Consider the following 13,342-nt stretch of genomic DNA (forward strand, 5'->3'; position numbering starts at 1 on the left):
AGTCCGATTCTCGCGATAAAACTTGCCTGAATTAGGACAAGGGAAAGTCCGATCCACGCGATAAACCTCGCCGAATTAGGACGACCAAGTTCGGTCAAAGAAGTTTACCTCATAAGACCGAGGACGACCATGTCTAGTCAAAGAGGTTTACTGCATAAGACCACTTCGGTTAACTGGGAAAGTCCGATCCACGCGATAAAACTCGCCGAATTAGGACAAGGGAAAGTTCAATCCCGGCGACAAAAATCGCCAAATTAGAACACAAGACGAGTCCGGTCAAAGATGTTTATTTCATCAGACCAAAGACGAGTCCGGTCAAAGATGTTTATTTCATCAGACCAAAGACGAGTCCGGTCAAAGATGTTTATTTCATCAGACCAAAGACGAGTCCGGTCAAAGATATTTATTTCATCAGACCAAAGACGAGTCCGGTCAAAGATGTTTATTTCATCAGACCAAAGACGAGTCCGGTCAAAGATGTTTATTTCATCAGACCAAAGACGAGTCCGGTCAAAGATGTTTATTTCATCAGACCAAAGACGAGTCCGGTCAAAGATGTTTATTTCATCAGACCAAAGACGAGTCCGGTCAAAGATATTTATTTCATCAGACCAAAGACGAGTCCGGTCAAAGATGTTTATTTCATCAGACCAAAGACGAGTCCGGTCAAAGATGTTTATTTCATCAGACCAAAGACAAGTCCGGTCAAAGAAGTCTACTTCATAAGACCGAGGACAAGTACGATGAAATTTTTTCGCTAAGCTGTAAATATACAGTGTTAGAAGCGAAAACAAAAACAAAATTTCATTTTCAAATCTTGTTCGGCACACAACTCCGCTACCCTACAAGATGGCGTTACGCTATTACAAAGGACTATTCTACTGTCCAGGGTTGCTAAAGTTGAGCCATCTATTCACAAAATCCTCGTGAAGCTGAGTTCGGGCGTTCCAGGCAGCTGCAGAATAAGCAGGTCGACGAGATGCTCTAATCGACCTGCCACCTCTTCTCTGAGCCCGGGAAGCCCTAGCACCTCGGCGGCGAAGAGTCTCTTCACGAAGCATTTGCCGATCTTGCTCACTCATAACCACAGCTCCTCTGCGAACTTCAGTCCGTCCTCGACGTGACGTCTCCGGTTGTCCCTGAGTTCGTTGCTGACTTGGAGTAGGGTTTTGAGCAAGTGAATCAGAGGTTTGAGCTGGAGTACTAGCATCTGTTGGCGGGAAATGCCGGAGGAATCTCTCAATTGAGGGACGCCGGGCAAGAACTATGTCGTACCGAGAGGCCCAGCGCCGCAATGATGTCACGACTTGTTGGCAAGCCGAGCTCTCCAGCGCATTGTTCCTCCGGAGTACATTATATTCCTCCCACAGTTCGTCAACTCGACTCTGAACATCTGATATGGTCATTCCCCCGCGCACACGGATGTAATCCTCGTACGCAGTCCTCTCAGCAATGGTCGTATTCAGCTCGGCCTCCAGATCATTCTTATCGGACTCTAAGTCCTTATTATCGGCATCCAGCTTCACTAAACGAGCCAGAAGCTCGTCATTCTTCGTCTGATCGGCTATAGCTCTTTTCTCAGCTTCGTCTAAAGCCGAAGAGTACAGCCGTTTCCAGTGAAGTATCTCCATCTCCTTGAGTACAAAGCAGCTATATTAGTTCGGCAGCTGTACCGAGCAGATAGTAAAAAACAACAGGAATAAAGGCGAGTACGAAAAGCTATACGAAGACAAGTGTAGAGAATTTTTCATTCACAAGGAAAATTTTTTACACTAAGAGGGCTTCAAGGCCACCGTACAAGGAAGAAACTAGACTAAGAGAAGGGAGACGAAATCATACTCCGCCAGCTTCGTCTCCGGCTCCTTGGTCTGGTTCAGCTTCTTTCTCCTGAGCTACCTCAGCCTCGGCCTCGCATCCTGCCGGCCTCGCCTCCGCCTCCTGATCGGCTTCCTTCTCCGGATGCCCGGCCCGCTCGACTTCGGCCTCCAGCTCCAGCGGCTCGGCCTCACCCTCTCCGTTGTAAGTCGAAGCGGGTGAAACGGGTCCCACGGAGGCAAAGATAGCCTCCAGGTTCTCGTCCCGATCAGCTCGACAACTCCGGACTCGGTCTGCAGAAAGCAGGACCGAGGATGAAGCGAGCTCCTCAAGGAGCGGCAGATTCTGAAGCCGAGCTGCTATCTCTCGGCTGTACAGAGGCAGCACGACGTCGGCCCCCTGCTCGCCCTTATCGGCAATTAGCCTTACCAGACTACCGACAAAAGCCGAGAACTGGCTGCTCAAAAAGAGTTTCTCCGTGTAAACACGGAGAGCCTCCCCCTGGGCAACCACGGCGGCAGCATCACTCCGTTTCGTCTGCTCTCGCTGGATGACGAGCTGGTTTTTGGCAAACTGAGCTTCATCCTGGGCCGAAATCCTAGCAGCTCTGGCTTTCTCAAAGTTTGCCTCGGCCTGCTCGGCCCGGTGACAAGCAGCCGCCAATTTCCTCTGCATCTCAGCATAGTCGTTGGACGCTTTGGAGAGTTCGACGGCGACGAGCTTGGAGAGCATATCGTTCCTCTGAAAATGGATAAGGAAAAAAGTCAACAGAGGGCACCAAAAATACAGGACAGAAGCCAAGCCAAAGAATCAAGAAGACAATTCACCTCGGCGAAGTCCGTGGGCCATAAAAATGGCTCACAGATATGCTCCGAAGGAGGCGCCAAGACCACGTCTTTCTCTGGCGCTCTCGGGGGCTTCTGGGTCTTCCCCTTCCTACTTGCCGAAGTCGACTCCGGCTTCTTTGGACCCGAAGAGGTCTTTTGCCTCTTCGGATTCTTCTCGGCATCAGGCGCCGAGCTGGTAGCCTTCTCTTTCTCCGGCTCCTTAAGCCCGGAGGACTTTCGGATAGCCTTATTCAGCATGTACACTGCCAAAAAGCAAGAAAGCAAGGTTAGTTTTCGCCGCTAAAGCAGTAAAGCATAAAAGAGAAATCCTCACCCTCGGCCTCTTCGTCCGAAGACGAGATGTCGAACACGACGTCGCCCTTGACGAGCTCAGTTTCCGAATACTGTTTCCTAATCATAGGAATCTTATTGAGCTCGCCCTCGAGCTCGGCCAACGGTTCTAACCGAGGATGGGGAATCACGGACTTCGGCCTTCTCCAAGGAAAGCCCGGAGCCGAAGTCCTATTATAAAAAAAGAAACGGTTTTGCCATTTCGGCCACTTGGTTTTGCAGAAGGCCCTAAAAGGCTGTAAGGGGATCAAGTAAAACCAAGATCCCTTCCTTTTAAACTGGAAAAAATTAAGGATTGCCCTCAGAGACAGATCCTTATTTAGCCTACGCAGTTCGGCAGCAAAAGCCGATAAGTGCCTCCAAGAGTTCGGAGTCACCTGACCTAAAGGGAGTTGAAAAAAATCAAGAAGCTCTACAAAAGGTGGGGGAAGAGGGAAACGAAGCCCGCATTCTAAGCAGGCTTCGTAAACGGTGGCATAACCCTCCGGCGGGTCGTTAGCCCTATGATCATCATCGGGAACCACCGCCTTCCCCCCGGGAAGAAGATATTTTTCGTGTAGAGATATCACGGTGTCCTTACTCAAGACGCTGTGAAAGTGCTCTACGGTCTTCTCCCCGGATTCTTTCCGGCTAGGAGACCCCTTATCCCCTTTCCTACCGCTACCCGACTCCGAAGAAGAAGAAGACATTTTTCTTACTTTTTGAAGGTGAAGAAAGTCTGAAGAAGTTCTTGAAAGCGGAGAGAGAATTTTCGCAAAGGAGATAGAGTGCAGAAGAAGCAGTCGCAAAAGTGCTTCAATGATGAAGAAGGGAGGTATTTATCAGATTCGGCGAAGATTTCAAAATCGTCGCACCGTTTCGAATCCCACCTTTTCAGGATTCAACGGCCGGATTTTACTGTCGCATTTAATGCAGCCACATGCAAGGCACGTCCCCTGACGTCAGCCTCCCCCGTACCTTTATCCAGAATGCCGAAGTGACTCGCTTCGCCGAAGTGATTCACTTCGTCTTTCGGGGGGGGGTAGTGATGGGGTGCGTACTAAACAAGCCCGACAGCAATGACGGCCCATCAGCCCAAAGCCCAAGGAAGAGTATGAGTTCGGCATTACCAAAGAGTTCGGCCTCAGCCTACAGCTCGGTAAAAGCCGACCAATCAAGCTCTGCGAGTTCGGCATTACCAAAGAGTTCGGCCTCAGCCTACAGCTCGGTAAAAGCCAACCAAGCTCTGCTCTCAGGTCGGCATCAAGCTCTACTCTCAGATCGGCAACCAAAGCAGTTCGGTCTCAGTTTTCGACCGAACAAGGAGTTAGTGGACCCATGCAGGATTTCCACAACTTCCAACACACCCACTACCACGTGGCGTCAACTCAGGCCACGATCTTAGGCCATGACCTACACGACCTCCACGACCTAGAGTGATGATGTAAGCCACGATCTTAGTTCAATGTATAAATAGAACTTAGATCTGATAGAAAGGGGTTAGAAGCTCTCTAGAGAAAAATACCATATAGCAAGTCTGTGTTGTAAGCTGTAATTCCAGATCAAGCAATACAAACCTGCCCCCATTTCTCCCCGTGGACGTAGATTTACCTCAGTAAATCGAACCACGTAAAATTCTCTGTGTCGTGATCTGTATTTTCCTGCATTTACTAACATCAACAATTCGCGGAATCATCATAGGAGAGATGAATAAAGTAAGAAAGATAAAGAGAGAGTAAAGTAGATTATGGAATAAGATGAGAGTGATTGAATGTTTTGTTTTTAGCCAAAAAGGGAAATGACTCAAATTAGTTGGGACATCCAAAAAATGAATACGACTCGACTTAGTTAGGACGGGGGAGTACTAAATTTTGTACTCCATAACATTTTCACTGCATATAGGTGTAATACTCCCTTCGCTCCACTCTAAGTGAATCATTTTCCTATTTGGGATATCCCACTCTACATGACATATTTTTAAAAGTTGAAACATCACTCTTTTTACCTTTTCCCCTCTCTTACTTTATACTCTCCACTTAGCTCACAAAACAACACTACATAAAATCCCATACTGAAATAGAAATGTTCCACTTAGAATGGGACGAGGGGAGTATAATTTACTCGATTTTATTCAAGCTATCACTGCAAGAAGATTTATACTGAGGATATAAATTTCTTTCTATGATCTCTTTGACATATAATAATGCATATTTTTCAAGTTTATTTTGATTGTTTCTTAATTATTTCTTGGTTAATGATATCAACTACTGCATCACAAATAACTTATATTGATGGCAGAGTAAGAAATTACTCATTATGATCATTAGATTAAATAAAATAGAAATATATAGGAGTAAAATTGAGTGAATGGGACAAAAGCAAGAGCAGTTATTTGGCAGGCACAGAAAGATATCTGTCACAATTCCAGCGCCACCCTTTAAAATCCCCTCGCCTCTTGCTTCACTGGTCATTAGTCATAACTCATTACCAACCAAAGCAGCAACAATTACTAATTGCTTTTCTTTGGAATAAACAAGACAAAACGGGTCTACCTCTGTGGATGTTGGGACTGAGTGTGGAGCAGCATCGAGCTGACATGAACCGTTTGCTGGCCATTCTTTTCCACCAGGGAGTGTTGGACGAGCAGTTCTTGCAGCTCCAGCACTTGCAAGATGAATCTTCCCCCAACTTTGTGTCTGAAGTTGTCACCATCTATTTCCACGAGTCCGAGAAGCTCCTCCGCAACCTCAGAGCTTTGCTGTAATATTAATTTCTTACTACTATTAATTCCATTTTACATACACATATATTTCTCTTACAAAATGATTGAATTAATTTAGAGTGGATAAGGAGCTATCCGACTACAAGAAGATGGGAATCCATTTGAATCAATTGATGGGAAGCAGCTCCAGCATCGGTGCTCAACGCCTCCGTAACGTCTGCATCGCCTTTCGGGCCGCTTCCGAGCTCAACAACCGCCCCGGGTTCGTCTACTCTCTTTTCCTGGGATATTTGTCAATTAAATCATTACATTTAATTCATAAGATTTGAGAAATAGTATAAGATTATTAAATCAATATACTAGTAACTTTTAAGTTTTCTCAATTGTATCGTCTATATGCTCAAATGACTTCGTTTCAGTAAACTGGAGTAGTTTTTTTTTTTTTTTTTTTTTCCTTATGAAAACATATCGTTTTGAATATCACTAAATTAAAAACGTTGTTTTGTACAAGTACGAGACAATTAAGAAAAATCTAAACAATTTATTTTAAGACTCTCAATTAAACAAATTTCATAGTGTATGGAATAAAGTGGAGTAACAAAAGTTAAATGTAAATTGTCACACCTTTAATTTGTGAATTTTACAGATGCTTAAGGGCTTTGGAGCTGTTAGAATATGAATACTGTTACCTCAAAAACAAGCTGCATGAATACTTTCAGGTAAACTATATGACAATTTAAATTCACCAATTAATATCATAAATGAACATTTTGAAATGTGTCTCAGATTGAGCAGCAGAGAATGCTAGCAGCTGCAGTGAGATATCCTGCGCCTCAGCAACACACAGACAATCCTCAAGGCTGAAGTGATCTCAAATTTCAATGGCATCAAAAAGTGATAGAAAAGTGGGGGAAGATAGTGACAGAATTTCACCTGCATTGAATGCATGCAGCAGAGATAAATTCCCTTTTTTCTTGAATGGGTATTTAATTGAGGCAGCAGCTGCTTCTGATAACAAATCTCACTTCCAAGAAACTAGGTTTTCAGCTTTTTTTTTTAGTTTAGGGGTTAAAGTACAAGTAGAGAAAGATTTATCATATCTTATTTAGTGCTTCTTTTGTGGACTGTAATCTATTCAAAACAATTCTACTGTCTCTTCACTTTGATTTGTATGTGTGTGTGTGTGTGTGTGTGTGAAGTTGTGTTGTCATTCAAGTAGTAAATGTTGTTTGCAGATTGTCAATGAACAAAATTGATGTAGGAGTACTATATGTTTAGGGTGAATAGAAAATCCTGTTTATTTTAATTCGGTCAAAAGAGTTTATTTTTAAAGAAAAAATCTTAATTAGTTTCAAAACGTCGGCCGCTGTCTCTTATCCGTCCTTTAACCGTCTCTTAAATTACTATTCATGGACCCACTGTACTTTTTTACTTCATCTCTTAACTAAGGGACGGAACCTGCAACCCTCCATCTCTTATTCATCCTTTAACCGTCTCTTAAATTACTATTCATTCAATTTCATTTTTTATTTTTATTTCGAACAAATTCAATTAATAAAAACACACTTCATTAAATAAAATAACATTACAACATAAAATTCTAAAAAAAATTAAAAACCTCATTAATAAAATCCTAAAAAAATTAAAAATACATAATTTAAATTTAAAAAATACATATTTTATGGTTGATTAATTTGTGGGAATGATTTGATATTTATAGAAGTGATTGGAGGCTTAAAAAAATATAAAAAATTAAAAATTTGCAAAAAATGCCTATAAACGACTTGTATATTTTTGAGATTTTTTTAATTTTTGAATTTTCCTGAATTTAAAAAAAAAACAAAAAAAACATTTTTTCGAATAAAAACGACGCCCACTCACGGGCCGGCGAGTGGGGGTCACGGATGAACCGGAGCTCGCCACGCCGTCAACACGCGTGGCGAGACGTCTCGCGAGCTGTCCCTCCTGGACGAGCATTTCTTCGTGACGGGATGGAGACGGAAGGCTGCAACGCCGTCCCTTATCCGCCTCGTCCCTCCGAGACGAGATAAGGGACGGCTAAGGGATGGGTTGCGAGTGGCCTAATGTTGCCATTTTTGTGATGTGAACAAAAATATAGGTTTTTTATATTTTGAGAAGTTAGTAGTAGTACTCCGTATTTAAATATCTTATAGTATATATTCTCTTAACACAAATACAGTATATGTGATATGAATGGTAGTAAAAATATAACAAAAGTATATAGTAGTACATACTTCACACTGGTATACTATTATTTTATAAAACAATATTATAAGAGTGTCCACAGTGGGGGAGCCGCGACCCGCGGCTCGGTGCGCGGCCCCCCACTGCAGAGAGCCACGTTTTGCGGCTGAGGGCCGAGAGCCACGAGAGAGCCGCGGTCGCGGCCTTCACGTGGCTGAGCCGTGTGAGCCGCGGCCCTCCACTGCAGCGAGCCACGAAACGCGGCTGGGCCGCGGGAATTTTTATTTTTTTTTTCGAAATTTTTTTTATAAATATGCACTTCCATTTTCATTTTTTCCACTTCATTTTACACTTCCAATCCCTAATTAACATCCTACAAAAAATGCAAGGTGGAGATGGTGATTCCCCGGGGTACGGAGACTCGGGATACGGCAACTTCCCCAATCAGATGTGGAGTCCGCAATCGCCCCAATACCGGGTCCAATCATCCCAGCAGAGGAACATGGTTCGCCAACAATCGGGGTTCGGTGACTACCGGCCGAATATGGACGGGATCAACAACCCGTCTCAGCACTTCCAATCCTCCCAATTTCAATACTCCCAGTCTCCTATGTCTGAATCTGATAGATTCACATGGGAACAATTGATGGGTACACCGGAGACCCCGACGTCCGGCAGTGTGGAGGTGGATGCCCCCACTGGGCTGGCCGAACCGGCGGTGGTGGGAGGCGAGGCGGCGGCGGCGGCGGCGGTCGTGGGAGGCGAGGCGGCGGAGACGGAGAGCAGGGGCTCGGCGGAAGCGGCAAAGACGGAGAGCAGGGGTCCGGCGGAAGCTGCAGCCGAGGTGGCGGGCGGAGTGGTGGGGCTCGGCGGGGGGTCCCGTACAACGGAGATGAATCCCTTGCTGTTGCTCGGGCCTGGGAGGCGGTCACGATGAATCCGATCATCGGTACGGATCAGACCGACACTTGCTTCTGGAGGCGCGTCCTGACGGTGTACCACGGCTTCAAACCAGAAGACAGTGCCCTGCGTGATGAAGGCCAGATCCGGAAGAAGTTCGGCCAGATCTGTAGAGCTGTGAAGAGGTTCAGTAGCATTTACGAGCGACAACTCCAGAATGTCGAAAGCGGCCGCAGCGAAGCAGACGTATGGGTGTTATCGTATCAGTTGTTTAATACTGAAAACTAGCCCAAGTTCACCTACTGGAATGAATATATGCTTCTCCGAGACTGCCCTCAATTCAAGGCGATCTGCGATGATGAGACCGGTCCCACCGGGAAGCGGACAAAACTCCGTGCCGACAGCACCTACAGCAGTGGTAGCGACACACGTGCATTCGACCTGAATGACGATGTGTTGGATGAGCCCCCCTCGACAATGTCGAGGCGCCAACGCCCGCAGGGCCAACAATCCGCCATCCGGGAAGCTAGAATCGCATCCCAAGTCTCTGCTGCGAGCGTGTCGGCACCGCGTCCATCACCGACCGCGGCGTTGGCTCGAACACTGGAGGTGCAGATGATGAAGCAACTCGGGGATAACTTGTCCTTTTACGAGATGTCGACAGACCCTCTCACCAAGAAGATGTGCTACGACCTCATTATTAGATTGAGGTCGAAGTTGGGGTGGACCGATGGGTCGGAGACGGGCGAAGCTAGCGGCAGTGGGGGCGGTGGCGGCGGGCGAGAAGGTGGTGAAGAAGATGTGTCGGATTCCGATGACGCCACCGAGTAGGAGGCGGTAACGTTTTTTTATCTTTTGATGTTGTGTTTTTTAAAATTTTTCGTTCTAGAATTTTCCTCTATCTATAGTACGACGAAAATTTGTCTTTAATTCGTAACTTTATTAAATTATGTTTATTTTCCTAATTATTAGTCTAATAAAATTTAATATAGTTAAATTAAAAAATATCATTACAAAAAGTAAACAAATTAAATTTTTTTTTGGAGAGGGCCACATTTTGTGGCCCTTGCTGTTATTGTTAATTTTGTTCATTTACCATTGTGGAGGGCCACAAAAGAGCCACAAATTGTGGCCGGGCCAACTTGGACACTCTAATGCATCACTGAAATATACAGCAATCGCAGTATGTATCCATTTTAAGAAATAATAATGATTATCAAAGTTACTTGCATGACTATTAAGCATACAGTGTTATTCTAATACATATTTGAAAAGATTTCAAATACTAATACTCCATGATATGTTAGAAGCCGCGATAATTTCAAAATCTCATCAAAATTAGTTCAGTTCAACGTTAGATGCCGTAACATATTTTTTTAAATAGAAATATTATTTTCTCTACTTTCTCTCTTTTACTTTATTTTTTCCACATAATTCACAAAATAATAGGAGTATTACATAGTACATAATACTATCATACAACAACTTACAAACACAATAGTCATAAACTAATTCAATACTTGTAAAATTATTGAATTTACGTAGATTATATTTAAAGAAAATTGAATTATTACTTATTTTGTAAATTAGATTATTACTCATTGAAAGAAAATTGAATTAGTATTAGTACTTATTAAAATTTTGTGTACAACTCAAATACAAAAGAAAATTTTACACGCTATTTTAAACAAAACAATTTCATACTATTTAAAAGAAAGGCAGTTTAAAATACAAGCCAAACCTAAACAATACGTCACTGCCAGTTTTCCCAAATTGTAGTACTCCTATTAAATTTAACAATATAATAATATTTGTTTTAAAACGAGGTCTTCGTCTTCCTCAATTATAGGGCAGCCATTTTTGCTACTTTTAGCTTTGTAATATTTGTATTTTCTTGAATTTCAGCCCTTTCTACCTTTCAAATTCTGGTCATTTAGGCATCTACAACAGTAGTTTAATAAGGGCTGAAGATGATTTTTAAAATTTTAAACAATTTTCGAAATAGAAAAATCAAGAAAATGGAAATTTTGGTAAGGGCTTAAGCCCTACCCTCTTCTCACGTGTGTCCGCCCCTGCTCCGTATATTAGTAGAAATTGAATTGTGCAGCCAAACTTTGTGAGCCTTCGAAAGTTGAATTGTTTTTAAAGTTGGTTGGCCTCCAAATATTAGTAACCCAACTTAAGATGAGGCTTATTCTATTTTGACCTGCTGGACTTGTCAACCCTGCCCGACCCACTGACTCCCTTATAAATTTTTCTAATTATGTACTACTCTACTCCTTCCATTCGCGAATAGGGGTCCCGTTTTTTATTTTAATCCGTCCGAGAATAAGAGTCCGGGTTCACTTTTACTATAAAGGTAATAGAGTCTCACACTTCACTAACTCTTTCCACTCACATTTCATTTAAAATTAATATATACAAGTGAGATTCATATTCCACTAAATTTTTCCACTTACTTTTTTAAATCTGGTGCTGTCAAGAAATGAGACTTCTAATGGTGAACGGAGGGAGTACTATATTTTGAATAAATCATTGTACGAAAATTCAATCATTGGCCCGAATCAGAATTCTGGTTTATCGTGATCTCGGATTTTAAAAAATAGAAAAAAAAGTTATTGTTATAGCCGGTTTGTAGCCATGGTTCATCTCTCACTCGTCACAAATTAAATCGAAAAAAAATTAAATATTAAGTAAAAAGATGCAATCCGACTTATCAATACAACATAAAAGGGTATGACTTTATTATGAATATATCGTAGCTAGGTCGAGCCGGTTGTACACGAATTTCAAATATAGTTGATGGACTATTGATGAATCCGCGAATTTCTGATGTTTGTAAATGCTGGTAGAAGATAAAGACTACGACACAAAGAATTTACGTGGTTCGATTTACTGAAGTAAATCTACGTCCACGGGAAGAAGGGAGGGCAAGATTGTATTGCTTGATCTGGGATTACAGCTTACAACACAGACTTGCTATATGATCTTTTATCTCTAGAGTTAGTAAATCCTGGTCTATCAGATCTAAGTTCTATTTATATATTGAACTGAGATCGTGGCTTGCATCACCACCCTAAGTCGTGGAGGTCATGGAGGTCATGAGATCCTGCATGGCCACTGACTAGGCAGTGGCTTACATCATCAGTAATTATGTCGTGGATGTCGTGGAGGTCATGAGAGCCTGCATGGGTCCACCACTAGATAGATCGTGTAGTGGAGGTCGTGGCTCCCAGTTCGGTATTGCCGAGCAGCTTTTGCCGATGCTGAGACCGAACTGCTGAACTATTGCCGAGCAGCTTTGTAGAGCTTGATTGGTCGGCTTTTACCGAGCTACAGGCTGGGGCCGAACTCTTTGGTAACGCCGAACTGATACTCTTTCTTGGGCTTTAGGCTGATGGGCTTGTTTAGTACATACTCCATCACTACCCCCCCCGAAAAGCGAAGTGAACTACTTCGGCATTCTGGATAAAGGTACGGGGTAAGTTGATGTTTGTCCTCGGTCTTATGAAGTGAACTCTTCTTTGACCGGACTCGTCTTTGGTCTGATGAAATAAACATCTTTGACCGGACTCGTCTTTGGTCTGATGAAATAAACATCTTTGACCGGACTCGTCTTTGGTCTGATGAAATAAACATCTTTGACCGGACTCGTCTTTGGTCTGATGAAATAAACATCTTTGACCGGACTCGTCTTGTGTCCTAATTTGGCGAGTTTTATCGCTCGGATCGGACTTTCCGTTGTCCTAATTTGGGGATCGGACTTTCCCTTGTCCTAATTCGGCGAGTTTTATCGCGTGGATCGGACTTTCCCTTGTCCTAATTCAGGCAAGTTTTATCGCGTGAATCGGACTTTTGTTGCAGTTCGTTTCAGACGAAGTGCTTGATTTTTAAGCCGAATTGTGGTCTTGTATCTTCTTTAGAAGCTTGGACTTCACAATCGTTGGCTTATTGCAGTTCGTTTCAGACGAAGTGCTTGTTTAAGCTGAATTGTGGTCTTGTATCCTCTTTAGAAGCTTTGACTCACAATCGTTAGCTTATATATGTTCTAAAAAGGGGATCAGCCTTCGAAGAACAAGATACCTCAGCAACATTTGTAAGAGACGACACGCACATAGACAGACAAAACGCACATAGACAAAAAGACCAAGCAAACCAAAGAAAGCACATTGACCGAACAGGACTCAAGACTGACTGACTGACCGGACTGTCTCTTACAAATGGAACTTCTTGAGGTTGGAAGTGTGCCATGTTCGGGGTACCTGTTCTCCTGACATGGGAGCCAATTTGTAAGACCCTTTGCCGAGGACTTCTGACACCCGATACGGACCTTCCCATGTGGGTTCGAGTTTGCCCAGCTTTTCTGCTCGGCTTACTTCGTTGTTTCTCAAGACGAGATCTCCCACTTGAAATTGCAGCTTTTTCACCCTTTGGTTATAATACCGGGCTACTTGCTCCTTGTACTTGGCTGCTTTTATGCATGCCAATTCTCTTCTTTCTTCGGCAAGATCTAGCTCGGCTCTCAGTCCGTCGTCATTCATTT

General features: G+C 43.3%; 1 protein-coding gene across 1 annotated transcript; it reads left to right on the forward strand.

Moving 5' to 3' along the window:
• Positions 1 to 5,532: 5,532 nt before the first annotated feature.
• LOC121795329 (pseudo histidine-containing phosphotransfer protein 6-like) lies at positions 5,533 to 6,753 on the forward strand. The gene is made up of 4 exons (XM_042193852.1): positions 5,533 to 5,732; positions 5,813 to 5,956; positions 6,341 to 6,413; positions 6,481 to 6,753. The coding sequence occupies exons 1-4, from the start codon at positions 5,533 to 5,535 to the stop codon at positions 6,556 to 6,558; spliced, it is 495 nt and encodes a 164-aa protein (XP_042049786.1). The 3' UTR covers positions 6,559 to 6,753.
• The last annotated feature ends 6,589 nt before the right edge of the window (positions 6,754 to 13,342 follow it).

The sequence above is a fragment of the Salvia splendens genome, chromosome 3, assembly GCF_004379255.2.
Source record: "Salvia splendens isolate huo1 chromosome 3, SspV2, whole genome shotgun sequence".
Classification (NCBI taxonomy): domain Eukaryota; kingdom Viridiplantae; phylum Streptophyta; class Magnoliopsida; order Lamiales; family Lamiaceae; genus Salvia; species Salvia splendens.